This window comes from Carettochelys insculpta, chromosome 4 (assembly GCF_033958435.1).
Source record: "Carettochelys insculpta isolate YL-2023 chromosome 4, ASM3395843v1, whole genome shotgun sequence".
Lineage (NCBI taxonomy): Eukaryota > Metazoa > Chordata > Testudines > Carettochelyidae > Carettochelys > Carettochelys insculpta.
The window spans coordinates 24,885,884-24,910,295 of NC_134140.1; the positions used below are offsets into that span (position 1 = coordinate 24,885,884).

Sequence of the window (24,412 nt, forward strand, 5' to 3'; positions counted from 1 at the left end):
CCCATTAAACTAACTGAAAATTTTGTTACTGATCTTAGAGGGAGTAGGATTGAATTTTTACTGGATTGTTTGGCAGGTTGGGTGGGTTGTTGGGGTGGGGGAAAGGAAGATGATAATTGATCCATGTACTGGCTTCATCATTATAACCCTTGTAAAGTTATTATAAATCAGTAACAATAGTCAAAATACTTATCTCAGAGCATTTCACATACTTTCCTGTTTAAAGCTTTTCAGGAAGGTTGTTTTCAATAAATGTTCCTTTATTTCAGAGAATCCGTGTGCTCTTTGTTAGTGAACTATTTGCTGTTCCATTTCCTACAGTTAGAGGTTAATAATAATAATAATAAAGTTTATGTAAGAAATCAAGTTGAGGCACTGGGTCCATAGTAAAAGATACAATGTATTTTACTTGTTCTGCAAATTTTGGCTTTAAGGATTAGGACACGCCTACTCTATAGCCTTAATTCATCCTATGTTAGGTTGGCTTACAGCCATGGGAGGAATTACTACAGTGGATGATATCCACTCTACTCCCTTCTCTATGTTGTGCACATCCTCCCCTAGAGCACTTCCATCCACTGAAGAGAGGCAGTGGGGCAGGAGAGGACTAAAACTGAGAACCAGTACTTTAAATTCTGTGGATCTCCCCTGACTCTAGGCTGGAAGCAGGGAGCAGCCATCTGAGCTTCTCAGGTCCCTGAGCTGAAAGCCTCTGGGCAGCAGCTCTGGGGGAGACCCAGCAGTCAGGTTCTAAGATGGAGCCGTAAAATTGACAAGACAGTCACCATGTGATGTAAGTATTGTAGTGTCCAGATGGTCAACTCTGTTGCCCTCATTACAACAGAAGTGGTATCCCTCTCAGAGAAGTAGAGTAATTATGTCAGTGTTGTACGGCCCTGATATTGGTGGGAAAAGGCTGTAGTCTGCACATTGAAATAATAAAGTCAACATAAACTGCCTTACGTTGATCCAATTCTGTAGGGTAGATTAGGGTAAGACTGATCATTTTAAGTATTTTTTTCTATTTTTATTACTTATGTTTTCCTAATTCCACATAAATATGGGCATTAAGCCTTTTTCTCAATTCTTTCTGATTTAAAATTTCACAGTTGCCAGAAATTACGGGGGGTAGCTATATCAATATGAGCATAACATGGAGATAAGTTTTGTCCCTCACCTGCAAGGAAGGTGGATGTTTCTGAGTTTTAAGCATAAGTTCTCGAATTGCAGTCCATTTGTATCTGAAAATACGACTAGGCGATTAAAATGGGTGAACTTACACTATTCCATGATAAATATTTTATTCGTTTTTTCAAGCTGTCACTTTCTTTAGTATAATTTGGCTAACGTTGCTTCTACAATAATTATGGAAAGGTAAAAGCTTTTCTTCACAGTGTCTGATTTTAGTTATGGTGTGTAGGTTGTCGTGTAACCTAATGTTCATTAGTCTAGTTTGGAAATGCATGGTGTGAAGCATAGCCTCTAAATTGCTGTAAACATTAATGATGAAGTTGTTATGTGTGGTGAGTACAAAGTCAGTGTGTTTACTGCTCTATGCAAGCCCTGTTGTTAGAGGAAAGTATTGCTTCCAAAGTCCATGTTCATCTATGGTGTATGAAACTGCAGCATATTAAAACTATCACCTTAAATTCTTAGATTCTTATGTAGTAAAGTTCTGGATTTTTAAGCACTAAAGTAGTGGTATGTTGCAACCTTCTGGAGAATGTTACATTTTTATTTTACTTCTCTGTAGGCTGTGAACATGACATAACTACTAATTGAATTATAGGTTGGTAGTCCAAAAAGGTCCCCTGAGGTAATTGCATTTAACCAGGATGACTTGCTGCTACTGCTGCTATTGTTTGGGTGATTCACATTTAGTGCCTGAGCCAATTTCTGCTAAAGTCAGTGGAAGGACTCCCGTTGATTTCAATGAGCATTGTGTCAGGCCTTTAGTGTGCTGGTGGAAAACAAGTGGAACCAATGTATATATTTTGTGATATAAAACACAGAGATTGAAGATTTTAGTTTTGGGAGGAAACTATTGCACTAAATTTAAAAATGACCTAAAATGGATGAAACATCCTTGGCTCCTAGCCATCCTAAGTGACAACAGCTTGTGACAGGAAACTTAAGTGTCTGAGAATATGTGGCATAGGATCCTTATGGTAAGAATGAAGCATTTTTTTAAAAATTAAGTTAAAATGAGAGAAAATATAGCCACGCAGTGATGGTGAGGATTTTAATTACTTTTGCAGAGGATAAAACAACATATATAATTTATGTGCCTGATAAATCTGGTTCTTACAGCAGCTATGGTTATCATGAAAACTTACTTTTAACTCACAGACCCCAAGGCCTATAGTCATTGTTTTGTCTTTTGCATATGCAAATTGCTTGTAAAAGGGAAAGTAACTGTGAATCACATATTTTTTAAAGTGTTTAGTACATAGGTTAAAGAAAGCGTTTGTCTTTCAGATGTTGTCCAAACCTAAATATATACTGATTAACATAGGAATGAATAAAACTGGAAAGGAAGAATGACCTTTGATATTCTTTTCCTGACGAGCCAGCTATTGCTTTGGCGTTGTTGTTGTATCTACATGCATAGGCTGAAGCGAGGGTGTGCAGTTATTCTTGATTGTGGCCCAATCCTAGATTTTAGAAAGCAAAATCTCTCAGCTCCCATTGGCCAGTTTTTAGCCAGGAGAAGCTGAGAAATTTTACTGGGTATGGAGCATCACCTGAAGCTTTTCACCTCCACTCCCGCAGATGTAGGAGCCAATTGGAGGCTGAATTAAAACACTTGTTGTGCTGGATGCAGTCCACCCAACAGGCTGTATGTTGCCTGCCCTTGGGCTGGAGGGTTAATTTACAAAGGCCAGTGGGCTAGGTGTTCAACTCAGTGGTGCCCAGGGTGAAAACACCTTGTTCACCTTGATCTCCTGACAGATCTGTCAGCTTTTATAGCAGATGGCCTGTATAGGATATGGTCCATGCGTACATGGAACGCTCCTGAATTAAAAAGAACAAGCAAACAAACAAAATTCTCATGAGACTTAGGTGATTAAATCCGAAAGGCATTTTGGAAAATGGTATGTAGGCTCCTAAGAACCTTCAGCCCTCCATACTTATTTTGGTGGTTTCCTGTGTGCTCAGTCATTTGAGGGTAAAATGTTGTTTGGAAACATGTTTTTAAAGACTAATTCAGTTGTTAGTAAATTCTTTTGAAATTCACCACACCCACAGCTACTTTAGAGTAAAAAAAAAAAAATCAAAAAACGACTCTTTGCCTGTCATATATGTAGAATAAGAATATTTTTAGGTAATGTATGCCTTGATAAATTGTTGTAACTGATTTATGACTCCCATTTGGAGAGTGTTGGTTTTCTTTGTTTCATTTTAAAAAGATTCCATGATTCCAGCAAGTTTCTTTTTTTTTTCCCATTCCTAAAAAAATAGCTGTGATGTATTTAAAAGAGAGGTATTTGTCCCATTAATCAGGTATGGATGCCTCAATCACTCTCTATTTCCACATTTCACCTTTTAGATTAGTGGGTAGGTAAATAAATATTCAGTCTTAAGTCTAGGGTTGACTTTAAGCCCACGTGCAGAATTACATGGCCTCACAGAAGCACTGAAGTTTTTAAGACTGAACGTGATGGTTCAAGTTTTAGAAATAAGTATTGTCACCACGTCCCTTTCATCTTCAGGAGATACGGTTACTGGTGGATTAAATGTAACTGGGGTAAACCAAGTTATATGATCTATTTCTATTAATGAGATATGTTACTCTAGGCCAGGAGTCATCAATGTGCATCTCTGGAGCCACATGTGGCTCTTTAAGGAATCATTTGCAGCTCTGGCTGCTGCTGCAGCTGACTCCTTTTGCAGCTCCCTGCACTGCCAAAGCTGAAATAAGGGAACTAAATTTAATTGGGTTAATGGCCGGTGGGAGGGATCCAGCCATTGAACCAATTCAATTTAATCCCATTATTTCAGCTCTGCAGGGCAGGGAGCCGCCTGTGCTGCAGGTGGGGGAAACTGAGCAGGAGAGCTGGTGGGGAGGGGTGGCTGAGTCTGCCCTGGCTGGAGCCATGCAGCCCTGCTGGGAAGGAGGTGCCGGAGAAGGAGCAGTGTGAGGTAGAGGGGAGGCGGCAGCTGCAGAGGAGCAGTGGCAGCCTGCATGTAACTGGAAGAGTTCTTTGACTGAGACAGGTTCATCCAGGTTTGGGGCTGAGAGGGGTTAAGCTTGGGGATGGGAGAGGGGTGGGTTTGCAGGATGGGGCATAAAGTTTGGAGATGGGGTTTTGGATTTGGGGGCTGAGCTGGGTGAAGCCTGGAGATGGAGGTAACAACTTTGTAACTGGTACAAATCATTTTGTGTGTGCTGTGATGTAAAGCATGGTTTGACATTATTTATTAAGGACTGCCATGTATTCACATGGCACTGAAGTACTGAATTTTGTAACTGAATTTGAAAAAAAGAAATGGTTCTTCTCATTATTTTGGTTGCAGACCCCTGCTGTAGGCAAATATTCTTTGCTCTGCATCTCTTTGCAGATTCTTAGTGTAAGATAGCGTTTGTTCACTAAAATTCTGTGCTAATCTTCATGGTTTAAAATGCCATTAAATGCCTAGCTTTGGGTACTGCAGTCATGATCAGTATTTATTCTATTCATAGTGTTTGTACTCTCTTTCAGCATTGTAGTTTTTCTTTCCCTTGCTGTGCAGTAACCTCATTCTGACACAAACAGGTTTGCATGTTTTTGGTATGATTCAAGAGCACAGGGCCTTGAATTCTCTGCATCTCTGTGACTTTGCATTAGATTACACAATCTTATGCCATTTCTATGTTTTGGCAGTAATTATGATGGAGATGCCAGACGTGTTGCTAACAGTGGTTGTAGTAGAATTTATTACACTGTACCAAATACATTTCTCTAGGGGAAGCAAACTTACCTCTGAACGCTTCTTCTGGATTAGTATATAATTTCACATGGTAAGAGCATCACTGTTCACGCAACTTGATGAGTGTCATTATAGTGTGGTCTCATCACAGTATGCTTTGATATAATAGGTTATAACACTATGTTTAACCCTTATATACCTTAGCCTACATTTTAAATAGTGGCCAGTGATTTTTGATGCCTCAATTTTGAGGTGTGCAATCTTAAACACCAGGAAGGTTCCTGATAGTCACAAAGCTCTCAGTAACAGGCCTCTGAAAATCAGGACCACAGATATTCCAGGACCAGACAGTCCCGAGGCTAGGGCCAGATCGCCATCCGCAGGTCCGTGGGGTTGGTAATAGAGTGTTGGATGACAGCCTGGATGGGACTGGGGATCAGAGCCCTTGCCTGCCCTGTGGCAGTGTGGGGCCAGGATTGGAGCCCTTGCCTGTCCCAAGGCAGTGAGGGGCCAGGACGGTAGGCCTGTGGCAGCCCCAGAAGAGCCTAGGTGGGAACCGGAGTCCTGGGGAGGTTGGGGCTCCTTGGGATAGTAGCCCTGGACCTCCCCTGATCCAGCAAATTCTCTTGATCAGGACCTATCAGTTCCCAACCATGCCAGACCAGGGAGATACAAACCTGTACATGAGAATGTTAAGCCCTAGTCTCCAGCTTTTACTTCTTCACTCTCACCCTATTGATAGGAAGCCTTTTTTCCTGCCTAGTTGTTGCTCCCTTCTTCATCCCCTGAAGGAGAGATTCTTAGCAGTAACGTGAGGAATGGCGGCTTTGTAATTAAAGCAGTGGACCAAGACTCAGGAGTTCTGGGTTCAGCCTCTGCTCTGTCACAGGCTTCCTGTGTAAATTTAGGCAAGTCATTTAATCTCTCTGCCTCTCAGCTTCCCATCTATAAAACAAGCATCACAATTCTCCACAGAATAAGCACTCTGAGGATAAATTAGTTTAATGCTTTTGGTATTCTGAAACAATATGAATACCACAGAAGAAGCAAACAAGTTACCCACCAGTCTGTCAGAGCACTAGAATTTTTTCTCACATCTCCCCTCCAACCCTACATACAAAGTCTACTCTGCACTAGAGTGATGTGTTGACAGAAGTTGCTGTCAGAAGAGATCTTCTGACAAAATTTCTGTTGACAGATTGCGGCCCCGGACAAAAGTGGCCAGACTGCCCAGCTACTCTTTCAACAGAACAGCCAACGGGAAGCATAGCCGACAGGACTGCCCAGTGATCTGGAAGCCCTGTCTGTCAACAGAAGACCCCCCAGAGTGTCCACACAGCCTTTTTGTCGACAGATTCTGTTGAGAAAGGCATTTTGCTCCATGGGGGAGAGGCAGAAGGCTGTCAATGAAAGTGCCAAGTTCTGTCATCAGTATGTGGACAGAAGTCATTTTTACTGTGGACACTTTGAGTTTTGTCAACAAAACTGTCTAGTGTAGATGTAGCCAAAGAGGCTTCCTAATTCTCAATAATTCCAGCAATACCCTCTGTCTGACCCATCTCCCTAAACTTATTCCCATCCCAAAGGAGAAGTCAAGAACTGGCAGTTTACGATTATGGGTCAGGAAAACAAGTTATGGCAGATTTTGGTGGAGGGAGTCAGGAGAAAACAGGATTCACTTCTCCTGAGCTATATGAAACTCTGAGCCAGTAGAAGGCCCTCTAATGGATTACTAAAAAAACCTGGAAATTCTCCAGCCTATTTTATAGAGTAAGAGAAAATATTCCAGTTTCCTAAGGGTATAAGAAAATATGTTAATTTTGCCTAGAGAAAGGCCAAAGCTATGATGTTTGAATCCAGATGCAAACTTTTCCTAAGTCTAAGATTCTCGGGGGAATCTAGTTTTATTCCTTTTTGGGGCACCCATGATGACATGTTTGGAGAGTCAGCATCATGAGCAGTTATGGTAAATGAAGTTTTATTTATTGTTCCGTTCCAGGTGGGTAAACTGAGAGAGAGAATCCAGGAAGTCAAGCAAGAAAGAGAGCAGGAGCAGCACAAGCACACTGCCTACATCTCGGAACTTAAGGCTAAACTCCATGAGGAGAAAATGAAGGAACTCCAGGCTGTCAGGGAACTGCTTATCCGGCAGCATGAACAGGAAGTAGCTCGTATGATAAAAATAAAAGACGGTGAAATTCAGCGCCTACAGTCTACAGTGAACGTACTGCGGGATGGGGCAGCTGACAAAGTGAAAATCGCATTGTTAAATGAAGCCAGGGAAGAAGCTCGGAAAGCATTTGATTGTGAACGTATAAAGATGCAGCAGGAGATACTAGAGCTGAAGTCTGGTAAAAAGCAGCTTGAAGAAGCTTTGAACAACATTATGCAGGCAGATAAAATGAAGGCTGCCGACCTGCGTACAGCTTATCAGTCCCATCAAGATGAGGTTAATCGGATAAAGCGTGAATGTGAGAGGGATATTCGTAGACTGGTAAGTTTCATTAAACAGTAAATGTATTTGAGTTTACAGGGGCTGGTAGAACATTGTTGTGCCGCCCATGAAATATGTGAGAGTCCTGTTTTGAAGTGGTTTATTTAACCATTTGTTGTTTGGATAATAAACCTCCCAATTCATACTTTTCCTGTGGCACAGAGGATTATTGGCCCCACCCCAATCCACTAATTAGAATCCAGTCCACAGCAGTACATAAAGGGAGTGTCAGTACCAATCTGCTGTAGGGGGTTTTCTGCTCAAAGGATCCAGTAAGTTATTCCGTAGCTTTCTCTCCCTCTTTGCCTGAAATGCCTTTCCTTCCAAGGCCGCCTCTAGAGAAGGATTCATGATGTGCTAACTCTGCAGAACAAAGGTTCACTCTCCATGAAGGGCATTCTAGCTATTTCAAATACAGGTTGAACCTCTCTATACTGGAACTCTCTTGTCTGGCAACATCTGTAATCCGGCATCATTTTAGTTACTTGTCGTAGATGTGGCCAATTTTCCCATGGTCCCATAAAGTTTGTTTACAGCCATCAGTCCTGGCTCTCAGTGTTCTGTGTTATTATTTAGCTCTAATTTACCCCTAAATGTCACTCTAAGAGCCCAGTAAGCAGTGGAAGTATTGGTAATGTGCTAGACAATATTCATTTCCCATGGTCCAGCAAATTCTCTTGTCCAGCACTGGTCAGGTCCCAAGGGTGCTGGAAGAGAGAGGTTCACCCTGTATACTGTATCTGCTGCAGCAGTGTGTCTCCTTGTGCGAACCACTGTGGAAGACCAACGAGAGGAGTCCCTTCTGCTTCCAAAGTATTGTCTGTATCACTTGCTCTCAAAGAGTTGTTTGACCTTGTCATTTGTTCAACACTCCTTTAAAGGGCAAGGATGTTAGTTTGGGGCCAGGGTAGAAGTTCACCATAGACAGCAGCTCTCCCCTTAAGCACAAAGCAAAAGTGATGATTCCAACAGTACTGATCCAAAATGCTACACTTTACACCAGTGATACTGCAGTGTTTGGGAAATTACTGCACAATGATAGACCTGAAACAATGTATAATGAAATATGATTTTTGGCATCATGATTATTTCCATGCATGGAGTTTTGAGATTTGCTTACTAACATAAACTTTTAGTATGCTAATAGGGCTTCAAATAATAAAGAAGATGAATTATAAGAGGAGTAGTCTTTCCTTTAATGTTAAGGAGATTCTTTGTTTCATGTTGTGTCTTGAATTTGAGTGAAGTACAAAATAAGAACAGGTTAGTCATTCTATGCACACATGCACATGCTTTCTCCTACTCTTTCGTATAAATGATGGCAATGACAAGCTACAGACAAATAAGATTTTATGGCAGTAATTACAGTCTAAGGCAGTGAAAGCTTCCACTGCTCTTACTTTGTCCCTTAAGTAAATTGGTTACTGATAGGCTATGGGCAACACAGCTTACTAAGAGTGGTGGCAGCGCTGAGACTTTAGTGAGCATAATTTCCCTTTCATACTCCATTATATGTTCTTAAAAATCTCAAAGACAGCTACAAAGTACAGGAGTTGAGGTCTAAATGATTCTAAGTGATCACATGGCATAGAACATGTAACTCTGAGTACACAGTGTCTCCATGAGAACCCATGGATCATGTTGATTTCTATGTCTTTGCTTAGAAGAAAGCAAATAAATAGTGCTGGGGAGAGAGGACACTGCAGATACCTGCACACGCATACTCCCTCAGAATAAACGGACTCAATTTTACATCTAGCATCCTTGGCAGTGTCCTTTTTCACCATTTGAAGAGCAAGTGTAAAGAGGCAGAACAGTAATAGACCAGAACCAGAGTCTGTGCTTCTGGAGGATTGCCTGAACAATGATAATCTGACAGTGACTGTAGAAATTACAAAACACTGCAACATTGCGCATATGTGTCACTTGGTCATATGTAATCTCACCAAAATAAGCTCCACCCACAACTGATAGAACCCTTTTGCTTTCACTGGATGAAAAGCAGGAGATACCATTCCAGCCTACTCATAGTTAAAGTTCTGCAAACAGAACAGTTAGTCCAATTTGTTCTGGTTGCCAACAACTGAAAACATATAGTTATTAAATTACAGTTATGCTGGAATTTTTACTACCACAAAATCAGTTGGACAAGCTCTACTGAAGTATACAAACAAGCCAGAACATTGACCTTCTTTAAGTGCTTGGCAGAATTTCAACAAGATGTGAAATTAGGTAAATGCTCTGAACAGGGTTCGTTCCATAGTCTAGCTTCAGTTTTTAGTTTAAATAGCAGTTCATGGTTGGTGGTGAAGCATTTCTCTGTTGGTTATAATAATTTATTGTAGCTTTGGAGAGACCACAAGTACATTTCCTTTCTTCCACTTGGCAGAAAAGGACGTTTGCCTGCCTTTTCAATTAAAGTCATCAGTTTGATTTGGGTGTGTGTGGTGGGGGGTTTTGGTATTTATTTCCCTTTTTCTGTGCAACAATTGTCAGCACAAGTCTGAAAATAAGATTCAGTTTTGCAATCTGCTTTCCTGTCTTGCTGTATAGTAAGAATATAGGGGATGATAGCACTCTAAAAAGGCTTACCCCCTGCCTTCTGGCCAGGACTGGCTTGAAAGAAAAGTATCAAATTCCGGATTTAAAATCTGTCCAACTTACAGTTATTTAAATGTAATAGTGACTAGATCTAAACAAATATACACTTCATCTTGATGAGGGTTTTTCACATATGTTAAAAAGCTAGGCTCTCCCTAGTTGTAGCTGAGGCTCACTTCCAATTTTCAGATTGATTTTTGGCACCCTCAAGTAATTTTAGTCCAAGCATTTGGTCTCCCTTGCTTGTAACCTGGAAAACTAATATGAAAGAAGATAAGACATTATCCACCCACTATCTGTCGATCGTGTTGGCTATTATCTGAAAACAGACTGTAGGTACAACTAAATAAAGTCATATTCATTTTTTACTAAAGCTGCAAACCTTGCAAGCTGTTGAAAATGAGCTTCAGAAACTGCATAAGGAGTTTTCATATATGCACAGAAACTATGAAAAGTAAGTTCTGTCCATAAGCCATGCTTCTGTAGACTTCTTTAGACCTCTTAAAAAAAGCACAGTCATAAAATAACATTTAAAACAAATTCAGTATAAATGTTTTGTTCATATGGCAGTGTTCATAAAACAGATTCTACAGAGGAGCCACAGAAATGTTTTAACTTTTAATATTCCTGTAGAAACTGTTTTTAAAATGCAAACATTCTCTTGCAACATGTGGAATCCAAATGCAGCACAGTTCATCTTAGGTACAGTATGAGAACCTGAAAATTAAATTTCTCAGAAACAAACAGGAGAGATGAAATTGGGGGTGGGGGGCAGGTTTCATTGTCCTAGTAGAGAGAAATACAAGGAGATGGCATGGATAGGACTAAGAAAATTAACTGCAGTTATTGATTTTTGTAACACATATTTTGATGCTCTTACTTGAGTGTCAACTAAGACTTACATTTGATTGGCATACAGAATTTTAAAGTTAGTTGCTATAGCATTTATAGTGAGATATCAATTTTGCCCTAGCATGTTTTAAGCCACTACAGCCAGACACTTGCTGAGTTTTGTAATACACTCCACACTGTTTTTCTTTGACTGCATAAAAGTGCAAGTTTACTATTAAAGTACTGTTTTAGCTGGAAAGAACAAATAAAATTTCATTCATTCTGTGACTGCAGGACTACAGCTACCAGCAGGGCTCTTATTAGATAGAGGAAACTCCTATATGGTTCATGTGCTAAAATACATAGGGCTGCTTCTTGCTGCTTCCTGTGAAAATACTACAAAGGATAGCTATTACAAATATATTAAATTGATCTTGTCATTCATTTTGCACTCTGTTCCTTTGCTGTATTATTTTAGTAAAAGGAAATTTGAGTATTTGTCATATGTACTGTAGGCACTAATATGCATAAACTTTGGGACAGGTTGGCTACATAGTTCACTTTTTTGCCTCTGAGTGAATGAATATTCACTTTTTCTGTTCTGTGCTGAAGATAACTAGACATAAGTTTGTTTTTGATAGGTATTGTAATTCCTTTAATAGAAAACCCCTTACAAAATCACAGTTACAATCTTTTCACATGCAAAACTCTGGTCAAAATTGATGAGTAGTATGTGTGTATAGTATTACTGATTATCAAGTCTCCAAAATAGCTCTGATTAAAGTAAATGGAAAGACTCTTTGAAAGAGTAAAAATTGGGTCCACAAGGCCTGATTTTTCCAGGCGTTAAATCAATGATACACAATCAACCCCATATTAACAAAGATTGGAGTATTTAATATAAAATTAATTAGTATTGTTTGCTACTGTATAATCAAACATTGTTATCTCACAAAATTGGTTAAGTATATTTTGATATTATTTTGACTTCATCCTTGAAAGAGGAAAAAAATTCTTGCTCATGTTAAATGAATTAGAGCAGAAAGAGATTTTTTTTTTCAGGAGAAACAGTGATTAACTATGTGCCTGTGAAACTAGACGGAGAATTATTAAATATCCTTGTGACTTCCAAGTCTAAAAGATCTAATTATATGAATTGGAAAAAGAGCTGCCCCGAGAAACTTTTACAGACCAATATTGCATCAGAATATGTAGGTGGTCAAAATCTAAATGATTTGCAAGTGTAGATGTTTTTGAAATCCCTTCTAATGAAACAGGAGGAAAAAAATTCCAACAACGTTGCAGTGTCATAAGAATGGCCATACTGGGTCAGACCAAAGGTCCATCTAGCCTAGTAGCTTGTCGTCTGACGGTGACTAATGACAGGTGCCCTAGAGGGAACGAACAGAACAGGTAATCACCAAGTGATCCATCCTCTTTTGACATTTGTCCAAATAACAAAATGGAGATTTGTGTTTTGAAATGACGTTTTGCTGGTTTTAATTTGTATTGCATTGTATAGCAGAATACAGACTCATCCGTATAAAAGAGCATATGTTGAAAAGAAACTTTTTGATTTTATACAAATAAAACTTTTCGATTACTTGAAAGAAACAAATACAAAGTTGAAAGTTTCCTGTGGAGCAAATTTCACTATTTTTGACTTTCATTCTGCTACGTAATGAAGCTACATTTCAAAATCTCAAAATCCTTCCTGAAATGGAATAGCTGTCTCTCACACAGCTCTGTCAGAGACTACCACACTTGTCTCTAACAACGGCGAATACTGATGTGCTCATCTGTTGAACAAATCAGAATCAGTTTAGAAACGTTTGTTTCTCTTTGGTTTCTTTAAGGGGTAAAACTCTCACAGATTTATTCAAAATGCTCAGAGAAATCTTTTCACCTTCCTTGCTCTCAGGCAACTAACTTTTATTTTACAATAAAACAACACCGAGACATTGCTAGCAAAGGATTAACTTTCCAATAAAAACAAATATTGTGTTTCATCCTAATCAGCTTTTAAGAAAATATTTGCTCCCCAGGTTCCTAATATAAGGGAGCCGAACTTGTTGACGTTACTCCTGTTAAATTGCACCTTTAAAGAACAGACCACACTGAGAATGGTATAGAAGCTCCTTGTCTCTGTAGGAGGATCATAGAGGCACTTTGTCTCTGTTCAGGAGCACAAGGGGTCATCACTCTCTGCACAGTCTTTGGACAAGTTGCGCTATGAATATGCATCCTATGTGCAGGGTGCACCACTGCCTTTGAAGAGCAGGGATGGGGAGCCTCTTGGCTTTCTCCGCTCCTGAGAGCAATGGTGCTACACTCATGATTCTTGTTGCCTCTCTTTGCAAGGGCGACAATTGTACCTTGTTTCTGTGCAGGAGGAGCACAAAGGGGTTTGAGGGAGGCCTGGGACCAACCCCAATTTATGAAGTCAGGCAGAGCTGAGAAGAAAGGAGTCTCTGGAGTACAGCTTACAGTCCATCCATTAAACGTGAATGTGTCACTGTTATACACAGCTACTCACGTCAAGTGGTAGCCTTCTGCTGTGGATCTTGCCATCTGTTCCGGAGACCTTCTCACAGTTACATTCCAAGGATAAACTAACCTTCAGTAAAGACCTCACTTCCTCATTCAGCATTTCATTGTTTCACTTATACTTGTCTAAACATGGTGTAGATTTTTGTCCTTCAGTTTAGAAGCTGATGAATAAAACATTCCACCATGGCATTCCTTACCATGAACCCAGCAGATACAGTTGCAAGCCTAAGCATCCCTTGTTTATTTTTAGCTTTCACACATAACATTATCAAGGCTGGTAGGGCTGAAATGTGGCTCATCTTTCATATCTCTTTACAAAGTACTCTATTCTTTATATATTTTTTCTTACTAAAAATATCACTAGAATGAGGTATATTAAGCCAGGGAATTTAGATAAAAAAACTCTGTTTCAATTGTTCTTCATACTCCATTTCATTTTTCCCAGCAATGATCGACAATTTTTTTTTAAACTTTGAATATCTGTGTTAGTGAACATAAGACCTGCCATAATATATTGGAGCAGTGGTCCATCTTTTAGTCTGTATGCTGTTTCTGACAGTTGCCAGTACCAGTTGCTTCAGAGAAATATGCAAGAATTCTTGTTTGAACACTCATGGAATAACCTGCTCGTACAGACATTTCTTACTAAACATCTCAGCGTGTACACTCTAAAAGCCTAATAGCTTTTAGCCCATGTTTATAAAGATGAGGGCATGAGGATATTTTGTTTAAAAACCTGGTAGAAAAAATTAAAGCACTCAAGTGACTTGGCCTTCATGTCCCAAAGGGACTTTGGGACACTTCTAAAAATGTAACTCTGTCCATTTTTCCTGTTCCTGAATGTTGACATGAGATGCTCTTACTGAATTAGCAAGAAATATGCTTTAAATACAAATTAGTTAATATATCTACGCAGAGATAGATTTCCATAGTCAATGCATGGTTTACTTCCTCACTCCATATTCTGTGTTCACATCTAAGGATATGTCTACATTGAGGGGAAGATTGACCCTGACTGGGTCGATCTTCTGGAGTTGTATTTTTGCACTCCTAATAGAGATGTGCAAAATCAAACTATCTGAGGTCAGCAGTCAACCCCTGTACTCCATGATATCATGAGGAGTAAGGGAGGTCAACAGGAGAGTTTCTCCTGTCGGCCTCCCTCTGTGTAGATGGCCAGGTAAGTCGATTTCAGATAAGTCAGTTCTAGGTACGCAGTTGCTGTAGCTAGAATTGCGTATCTGCAATTGACTGATCTACTTAGTGTAGACCAAGTCTAATAGTCATAGAATTATAGATGACAGAGCTGAGCGAGACCATTTAGATCCTAGTAAGAGAGAGGGAGCCATGCTAGTTATATGCTATCAAGACAAAAAAGCAGTCAAGTAGCACTTTAAAGACTAACAAAATAACGCATTAGGTGATGAGCTTTCATGGGCTAGACCCACTTCTTCAGACCATAGCCATCCCAGAACAGACTCGATATTCAAGGCACAGAGAACCAAAAACAGTGATCACGGTTGACAAATCAGAAAAAAATTATCAAGGTGAGCAAATCAGTGAGTAGAGGGGCGGAGGGGGGCATGTCAAGAATTAGATTAAGCTGAGTATGCAAAAGAGCCCCTATAATCTCCCAGAAAATTTGCATCCTGGTTCAAACCATGTGTTAATGTGTCAAATTTGAATATGAAAGAGAGTTCAGCAGTTTCTCTTTCCAAAGCAGACTGAAAATTCTTCTTCAATAAGATGCAAACTCTTAAGTCACTAACGGAATGGCCGACTCCATTAAAATATACACTAACTGGTTTGTGGATCAGAAATGTTTTGATGTCTGTTTTGTGCCCATTAACTCTTTGTCTAAGAGAGTTTGAAGTCTGTCCAATGTACAAAGCATCTGGGCATTGTTGGCACATGATGGCATATATGATGTTAGTTGAGGAACATGAGAATGTGCCTGTGATTCTGTGAATAACCTGGTTAGGTCCAGTGATGGAAAGAGAAACTGCTGAACTCTCTTTCATATTCAAATTCGACACATTAACATGTAGTTTCAACCGGGATACAAATTTTCTGGGACATTATAGGGGCTCTTTTGCGTACTTGGTTTAACCTAATTCTTGACCCCCCCGCCCCTCTGCTCTCTGATTTGCTCACCTTGATCATTTTTTTCTGATTTGTCAACCTTGATCACTGCTTTTGGTTCTCTGTGCCTTGAATATTGAGTCTGTGCTGGTATGGCTATGGTCTGAAGAAGTGGGTCTGTCCATGAAAGCTCACCTAATAAATTATTTTGTGAGTCTTTAAAGTGCTACTTGACTGCTTTTTTGTTTTCATTTAGATCCTGTAATCTGTTCCCTTGCAACGTAAGGGAAATTGTTGTTTATTAATTCATTTCTCCTTTTAGCTGATATATACTTCCCTCCTTTGGTAGTCTGATCCAGCTACTGATTTGTCTCACTGTCAGGGCATCCTTATGTTTAATCTCAAGGATGTAACTTAGAGAATCATTTGGCTTCTGGGAAAGGCACTATATAGTTTGTGCTACAGTTGACTTAGAGATTGCTTTGAGATAGATGAGTAGAGAGGAAAATCCTATACTTGGCAGTGCAGAAGGTGGCTTTTTCCATTTTGAAAACCAATTCCCTGATAATTTTGTCTATCAACTTTATGAGAGGCCAAAGCTCATCTCAGAAAGTCTCTTTCTTAATCTTATTGCTGGCCATGCAAGTATAAGAGATTTGCCAAAGGAGATCTTGAGCATGATTGTTTGAAAGATGAATATTGTCAAAACATTTATTTCTGCCTGTTTCTCCCAGTTGATGGGTGAAAATAAATGTTCTTAGACAGCCAGTTTTGATGTTGCCACAGATTGCTAAAGTCATCTCTTCACCAAAATGACAAAGGTAATTTCTCTATTTAACAACCAACCATTTGGCAATGCAAAAAACATCCTTTAAATGTGAATAAGAAACAATATTCTAGAAAACTGTAATTTTAACTAGGATTTACTCTAAATAATGGAGTGCCCTATGCTGTGGTGTTGCACTGCTATACTCCAGCAGCGCCTGGTGGATGATCAGTCTTTCCCCCATAAAACTGCTTCGAGAATCAGGCTGCATAATATAGCATAGTTACACTCAAAGTGAGTAATTTTAAATCAATTTGAATCCCATGAAACTCCAGCCCTTCCCTGCCTATATCTGCTGTATGCAAGTTCACTGTTGACTGGTATGTATGAGGTGCGGGGGGTATTCTAGTTGTGAGTCCGGGTTACGTTCCTAAATAATGCAGTTTATAGTGAAACGACTTATAAAGGTGAATTAATATCCATAAGGAATCATGTAATTAGTTTGAGGTCCAGTCCTCCCTTTAGCCTCACTCGCTGCCTCTTCCTGCCTCCAGCTGCCTTTGCTGGACAATGTGGCTGCCTCCTCTGCCACCTGGTCGCACTCCATACAGTACCTGTAAAGGTTGTACCTCTCTTATCTGGCACCCTTGGGACCTGACCTGAGCTGGATAAGAGAATTTTCCAAACGAGGAAAAGTCACCTTCCCTCAGCTCCCGCAGCTGGCTCCTGATTGATCCCATGTGCTGACAGCCAGGTCCCAGCTTCTGGCTGTTCCTAGGTCCTAGCTGCCACCATCCACCATGGAGCCCTGCCAGCCACAGATCCAGAGAACCTGCAGCTGTCAACAGCTGCTGTCCTGGCTTCCCACTGTCCTGGCTTCCCGCGATTCCCCACTGATTCCCCCAGGCTCCCTGAAACTCCCCCCAGCTTCCCATGTCTCCCTGCCGGTCCCTCCCAGCTTCCCATGTCTCCCTGTCAGTCTCTCCCAGCTTCCTGAAGCTCCCCGGTGGTCTCCCCTGGCTTTCCAGGGCCCCCACTGACTTCCCGCACTTCCCTGCAGGTCCCCATCCCCAATCCCTTAGCTTCCCTGCTCGCCCCTCTGCAGCTCCATGCCAGTTCCCCATGGCTCCCTGCCAGTCCCCTACAGCTCCCTCAAGCTCCCTGATGGTCACCCCTGGCTCCCTGCCAGTCCCCCCCGGCTCCTCCCAGCTCCCTATCATTCCCCCGCCTGCTCCCTGCAGCTCCCCTATTGGCCCCCCTCCAGCTCCCTGCAGCTCCCCCATCAGACCCCCACTGGATCCCCACAACTGCCCCACTGCACCCCAAGCTCCTTGCAGCTTCCTGTCAGTCCCCCCCAGCTTCCCACAGCTCCCTGCCACTCTCCACTGACCTCCCCGTCCCACCTCCAGCTTTCCACAGCTCCCTGCCGATCCCCCATGACTTCGGCACTAGCTTCCAGGGCCCCCTGCACTACAGTGCCTGCCACCTGGCCATCATACAACTCAGCTATGTTCCTGGCTTTTGATCCCTCAACCCCCAAACAACATAAGTGCAGATCAGTGCAACATACAATGAATTTACTTTGCTGAATTAATTAATGACGTATATGTGAAACAACTTATAGCAAGGCAACTTATAATGAGCTCTCCCTGTATACAGAAATATTAGAATAGTCTAAAGTCTTCAAATGCCATTAGAAGGTGAACAACAGTGAGTGCATATGTTATGTAGCTTAGTTACAGGCATCATCCTGGATCTGCCAAACTAAAAAAGTGTCTTTTTGAGCTCCAAACCTAACTGTGCATTTTGGAAAGAATCATGTTGGTCATGTTGTGCTACCAAATTCAAAATCCCTTAGGGTGAATGAATGTTCCTCTAATGGAACCACAGACTGTAGTTCAAATGTTCAAGCATGCTGATTTTTTGTCTTCGGGGGAGAAAGGAAGGAAGGATGACACTTTCTTATTTGCACCAGCAAAAATCAGGAGTAGGTCTACTAAAGCCAATAGTGTTACATTCATGGAAGGTAGGTATAAGTGAGATTAGAATCAGACACTTGGTCAGAATTCTTGTGTCATTTAATTAACATAGTGCCTAACAAAGTAGCCAAATAGATTAATTCATTATGATTAAGTCACTTTAATATTAGAACATCTTCCCTTTTCCACCATGGAATCAAACCAGCACCATGCTGCCAGCATATTGTCTATAAATTCAGTGTGACCAGCTCTGGCAAGAGTTAGTCCTGTGCAAAAAGAGATCCTTCAGTGGTCTAGAACTGGCATGCCCAGCCCTGGGCCCTTGCCAGAGGAAATGGAAGTGCCGAGACCACACCTAAGCCAAGCTGATTGACAGGTACATTTTGGACTCCCAGAGACTTTTATCAGCTGACTTAAGTGTGAGTAGCTAGAGCATTGGCCTAATGTATGTGATTGGCAGTGCACACTTCTACGTGACTTGTCTGTGTGACACATAGCCAAGATCTGGATACTATGCACAATATCAGAGGGCAACAGAACTTTTTCTCCTCAAGGCTGCAGACTGTGCTAGACTGAATGGACAGTAGTCCCCATGGCACTGCATTAGTTTTGATATGTAATGGGAAGACAATAGAAAATGGACACCATAATAGTGGCCCAATTTAAATCTATACTCCAAATTAAAAATACATAGTAAATGACCCAACAATGAGCCACCATGGCTTAACAACCATGGAAAAGAATTGGTGAGAGACAAAAAGGCATATTTTAAAAAAGTGGAAGTCAAATCCTAGTGAGGAAAATAGAAAGGAGCATAAATACTGCCAAATTAAATGTAAAAATGCTGTAAGAAAAGCCAAAAAGGAGTTTGAAGAACAGCTGGCCAAAAACTCAAAAAGCAATAACAAAATGTTTTTTAAGTACATCAGAAGCAGAAAGCTTGCTAAACAGACAGTGGGGCTGTAGATAATCAAGGTACAAAAAGGGCACTCAAAGACGACTAAGTCATTGTGGAGAAACTCAACGAAGCTGGTCTTTGCTTCAGTCTTCACAACTGAGAATGTCAGGAAGATTCCCAAACCTGAACCATCCTTTGTAGGTGACAAATCTGAGGAATTGCCCAAGATTGAGGGGTCATTAGAAGAGCTTTTGGAATTGATTGAGAACTGGTTAAAAGGCAGGAAACAAAGGGTAGGAATAAATGGTAAATTTTCAGAATGGAGAGGGGTAACAAGTGGTGTTCCCCAAGGGCCAGTCCTAGGACCAATCCTATTCAACTTATTCATAAATGATCTGGAGAAAGGGGTCAACAGTGAGGTGGCAGTTTGCAGATGACACCAAATTTGCCCAATATAGTTGAGACCAAAGCAGACTGTGAAGAACTTCAAAAAAGATCTCACAAAACTGAGTGATTGGGCAACAAATTGGCAAATGGAATTTAATCTGGGTAAATGTAGAGTAATGCCTGTTGGAAAAAATAGCTATACATACAGTCTGATGGGGACTAATTTAGCTACAACTCATCAGGAAAGAGATCTTGGAGTCATTGTAGACAGTTCTCTGAAAACATCCATGCAGTATGCAGCAGCAGTCAAAAAAGCAAATGGTATGTTAGGGATCATTAAAAAAGGGATAGAGAATAAAACGGAGAATAGCTTATTGCCCTTATATAAAACCTAGGTACACCCACAGTTTGAATACTGTGTACAGATGTGGTGTCCTCATCTCAAAAAAGGTGTATTGGCATTAGAAAAGGTTCAAAAAAGGGCAACGAAAATGATTAGGGGTTTGGAACAGGTCCCATACGAAGAGAGATTAAAGAGACTAGGACTTTTCAGTTTAGGAAAGAGAAGACTAAGGGGGAGATGATAGAGGTATTTAAAATTGAGTGGTGTGTAGAAAGTGAATTAGAAAAAAATTGTGTGCTTGTTCCATAATATCAGAACTAGAGGACACCAAATGAAATTAATGGGCAGCAGGGTTAAAATAAGTAAAAGGAAGTTCTTCTTCCCACAGCGCACAGTCAACCTGTGGAACTCCTTGCCAGAGGAAGCTGTGAAGGCTAGGACTATAACAGGGTTTAAAAATGAGCTTGATATATTCATGGAGGTTAGGCTCATTAATGGCTATTAGCCAGGATGGATAAGAAATGGTGTCTCTAGCCTCTGTCAGAAGTTGGAGACAGATGACAGGAGAGAGAGCGCTTAATCGTTACCTATTCGGTCCACTCCCTCTGGGGCACCTGCTATTGGCCACTGTTGGCAGACAGGATACTGGGTTAGATGTACCTTTGGTCTGACCCAGTATGGCTGTTCTTATGTTCTTAATTGTGTTGGGTTTTGGTCAGGGTGAAAGGAAGGCAGAAATGCTGGAGATGGTGGAGGGGGCCAGTTGAGTCTGTGGAAGTGAGGAAGCAGCAGGATTGCATTAACAGTGCTGGACAGATCAAAGGTGAAAAGCTTCAGCAGAAGAAAGGAAGGAATTAAATTTTGACCTAACATGCTGAAAGAGGATTAACCTCTGTCACTAAAGTATACATTGCGTCAGCTACTTCCTAACTCTTGCTCTAAAAACAGATAAAAATGAAAAGATCCAAGAGGTGATAGTTGGATACAAAGTGCATATTTAAATGTTTTTCTGAATATTCATTCAATAAATAGACAAAAATATCCTTTCACCATCAAAAGATGTAATTTATCAATCTAAAGCCTCCTGAGATGACAGTAGTTTCTCTCTTACTGTTCCATCCTCAGATATGTTTATTTTTCAACATGGAGATAGTGCTGCTTATAGCAGCATAAGACAGATGGATGTTTGCAACTGTGCCACTGTTCTGTTTATGTATTGAATTGCTTAAATTTCTTCTGCCTCTTTTTGTCCATAATAAAACATGCACTACAGGATATGAGAGCTTATTGTGTGTGTGTGTGTGAGTGAGTAAGAGAGAGAGAGAGAGAGATTTATATTAAAAATAATATAATCTGATGTAAAATTGCCCATACATTGACAATTAAAGGGGTCATTTCAAGTTTCTTAAAAAACAATGAGAAGTCCTGTAGCACCTTGTTAGACTACCAGATTTATTGGAGCATAACCTTTCTTGAGCAAAGACCCTCTTCATGAGATGCATGTAGTCTGCTAGTCCATAAGGTGCCACAGGACTTCATTTTTGCAGCCACAGACTAACACGGCTACGCCTCTGATATTTTTCAGTTTCTTATAACTTTCTCTAAGTTTAACATTTTTGACTGAACTGTGATTATTTTTGCCTCAATGTTTCACCAAAATAAATTACCAGTTTTTAAGTATGGAAAATTAAGTTGGTGGGGAGAAGGAAGCAATGCGCGCGCGCACACGCGCGCACACACAAAATTAGGCATAAGAGCCTGCTGACCAAGGGTGTGTTTTGCTGGGAGAGCCCCATTTACTCAGCTTTTTTGTGCCATCGGCAGTGTCTACTGGTGAGTGGATGTGGAAATGAGTGGCTATTTGCATTTTGGAGATCGTCCATTTGCATACTGCTGCTGGTGGTTTGAGTCAGTGTAACCATAGCCTTCATGTTTAGTTTCATAATCAGATATTATTTTATCCATCTAGTTCAGTACATGTGATGGATGGTGTTCAGTGAATGAGGCAGCTGTTGAAAATATATTTTTATTGTTTCTTGTCATCACCAGCTTCAAAAAGTATGTGTAGCCCACAGGCACTGAGACCATATATTAGGGATAGTGAAGTCTCTGCTGTACAGCCATGGCTGAGAGCCAGCTGGCCTTTATCTCATGTGCTATAGCACAGGGCTTTAGCCCTTATGGTTGCACATTCAGTCCCTCTTGCTAACAACTCAGGTTTGTTGGTGTCACATATACATTGTACAAATTGCTCTGTGAATAACAATTTTTTCATTTCTGAGAAGCTTTTCTGTTTACATTTATCACCATAGTAGCTGAGAACTTCACAAGTATTTACTTAATTTGTCTTCATGCATTTAGTAAGATGGGGAAACTGAGGCTTGGAATGATTAAGTGACTTACCCAGCATTCTATAGGAAATCTGTGGCAGAGGTGGTTCTAGAAACTAGATCTTCTGGGACCCTGTCCAGTTTCTTAATAACAAGCTTGTCCTTGCTCTTACGAAGGACCCAGCTTTCATTTGCTTCACAGTGTCTGATTTCTGCAGTGTCTGAACTAGGGTACCTGAAGTAGGGTGCATAGCCTTGCTTCAGTCCCTGGAACTGAGTAAGGCAAGAATCCGGAGGAAAACAAATGGCTTGTGATCATGTAATAAAGAGTATGCATTGTAATGCAAACAAACAAGGCACCAAAATTACAATTGTAAGGACAACCTTAATTCTGACATTTCCTATTGAACATTTGACTGTTTAAAGTTAATGTTCTTTTTATATGGGATTGCGATAAAGAATGTTACATGTATGATATAACATCATAGATTTAATTTTGGGGTTTTTCATGTTGTCCTGGATTTACATTTTGGGGAAGGTAGGAAATGAGGCAATAAATGGAAAAAGAGAGCATGTAGCAGACTCCTAATAAGTATATGGCACTTTTGTTAGCATACATGGTAAGAAATCTGTTTCTATAGTAACTGGCAGAGATTGTCACTTCCCCTGGTGTTTGGAGTGTTACCAAAGTCAATGTAGCTGAAGCTGTGAGAGGCACATCCAGTGGATTACTGCTGACAGTATTCAATGTGTGAGCAACACATCTAGGCAGTGCTTTCTTGGTTTAAAAAAAAAAGAGGGGGGGCTTACAATCCACCCACTCCCTGCCTCCACCCCTCAGCCCATCCCGTGGCTGAGGCTGCCAAAGTGCCGGTATTCAGTACCAGCAAGTGCTGGCAACAAAGGAGGCGCTACATCTAGGTAAATATAGACAGGATTTATGGCAGTGTTTCTCCCTGACATGCTGAAACTGTGACATAAAACATTTCCTTTGTCATGCTGTGCAAAGAGTAGCCTATGTTTTAATCTCATGACAAGGAGAAAGGTATATTTAAGAATTAAAGATTACATGTATGCATGTTGAATTAATAGCGCTTGTCTATGGATAGATTTGTCATGTCTGAAATTCACTCTTATACAGACGGGCAGCAGGAGGCTGAGGTGTCACTTGAGCCTCAAAATAAGCCTTAGGGGTGATTGAAATGGTGCATTTGCTCCCTCTGGTTCCTCTGCACCACAGATGACTGACTGTCCCATAATATAGTGAAGAAAAGTTCTTTTTGGTCCTCCAAAATTGACTCCTCAAATGGAGAGTGTTTTTCCTCTTTGTTTTATATACTCATGTAGGGTATAATAGGGCAAGCCCTGGGAATGTCTCAGACTCCAGGGAGCAAATTATGAGAATGTATTTATCTTCCTATTATGGGTGTAGAGTCTTGTGCAGTAAAGTATCTGCAGGGTCTGGCTCTTTCCAAATGGGGCAAGCAGAAACAGGCATCTCCCTTCCTTAAGGACTCAGTGTGTGGTAGGCTGAGCTAGCCTAGGTCCTCCCCCCACTTCCAGTGTCTTTCTTTTTTTTGTTGTCCTCATCTGATGGCTAATTTGTTCATTAACCTAGTCGGCTAATTAGTTGCATATTTTCAGTTAGCCTTCTCTAGGGAAGCTGAGTAGTGTCTAACAATGAGTGTTGGCTCATTTGTTAGCTTCCAGCATTTTGCCACATAGGACCTATTCCAACCTCAGTTAAATAAGCAGTGATTTCTATGGGTGTAGGATTGAGACCTTAGCAAATGGAAGATGGAAATTTTTTTGCAGGAAAAAGAATGTTTGTTTATTTCTGGTAGATGGAGTTTGATTTTGAAGAGTCACAATGAGGTGGCCACTGTGGTTTTGAGAGCAGAACTCTGTTTTGTGGGTTTGCTTGCTGCTCTGTTGTAAATACTTGGAAATGTTTCAGGGGTTACCCTCTTTCTGAATTCCCTTGTAGATGGATGAGATCAAAGGCAAAGACAGAGTGATTTTGGCTTTGGAAAAAGATCTTGGTGTCCAGGCAGGCCATGCACAAAAGCTGCTGCTTCAGAAAGAAGCTTTGGATGAACAACTTGTCCAAGTAAAGGAGGCAGAGCGGTACCATGGTAGCCCCAAGAAGGAACTTCCTGCTGGAGTAGGCGATATCTCTGAAATGATGGGAAGTCCGGTAAGAGAAGCAGATAATCTTCTTAGGTCAGTTACTGTATCTG

General features: G+C 40.7%; 1 protein-coding gene across 1 annotated transcript in view; it reads left to right on the plus strand.

Annotated features, from left to right (window-relative positions):
- The window catches only part of JAKMIP1 (janus kinase and microtubule interacting protein 1), a 165,222-nt gene that overhangs the window by 39,761 nt on the left and 101,049 nt on the right, over positions 1-24,412 (plus strand). The window contains exons 3-4 of the mRNA XM_074991717.1: positions 6,911-7,405; positions 24,160-24,369. Coding sequence (XP_074847818.1) covers positions 6,911-7,405; positions 24,160-24,369 — 705 coding nt within the window. The remainder of the gene's footprint in view (positions 1-6,910; positions 7,406-24,159; positions 24,370-24,412) is intronic.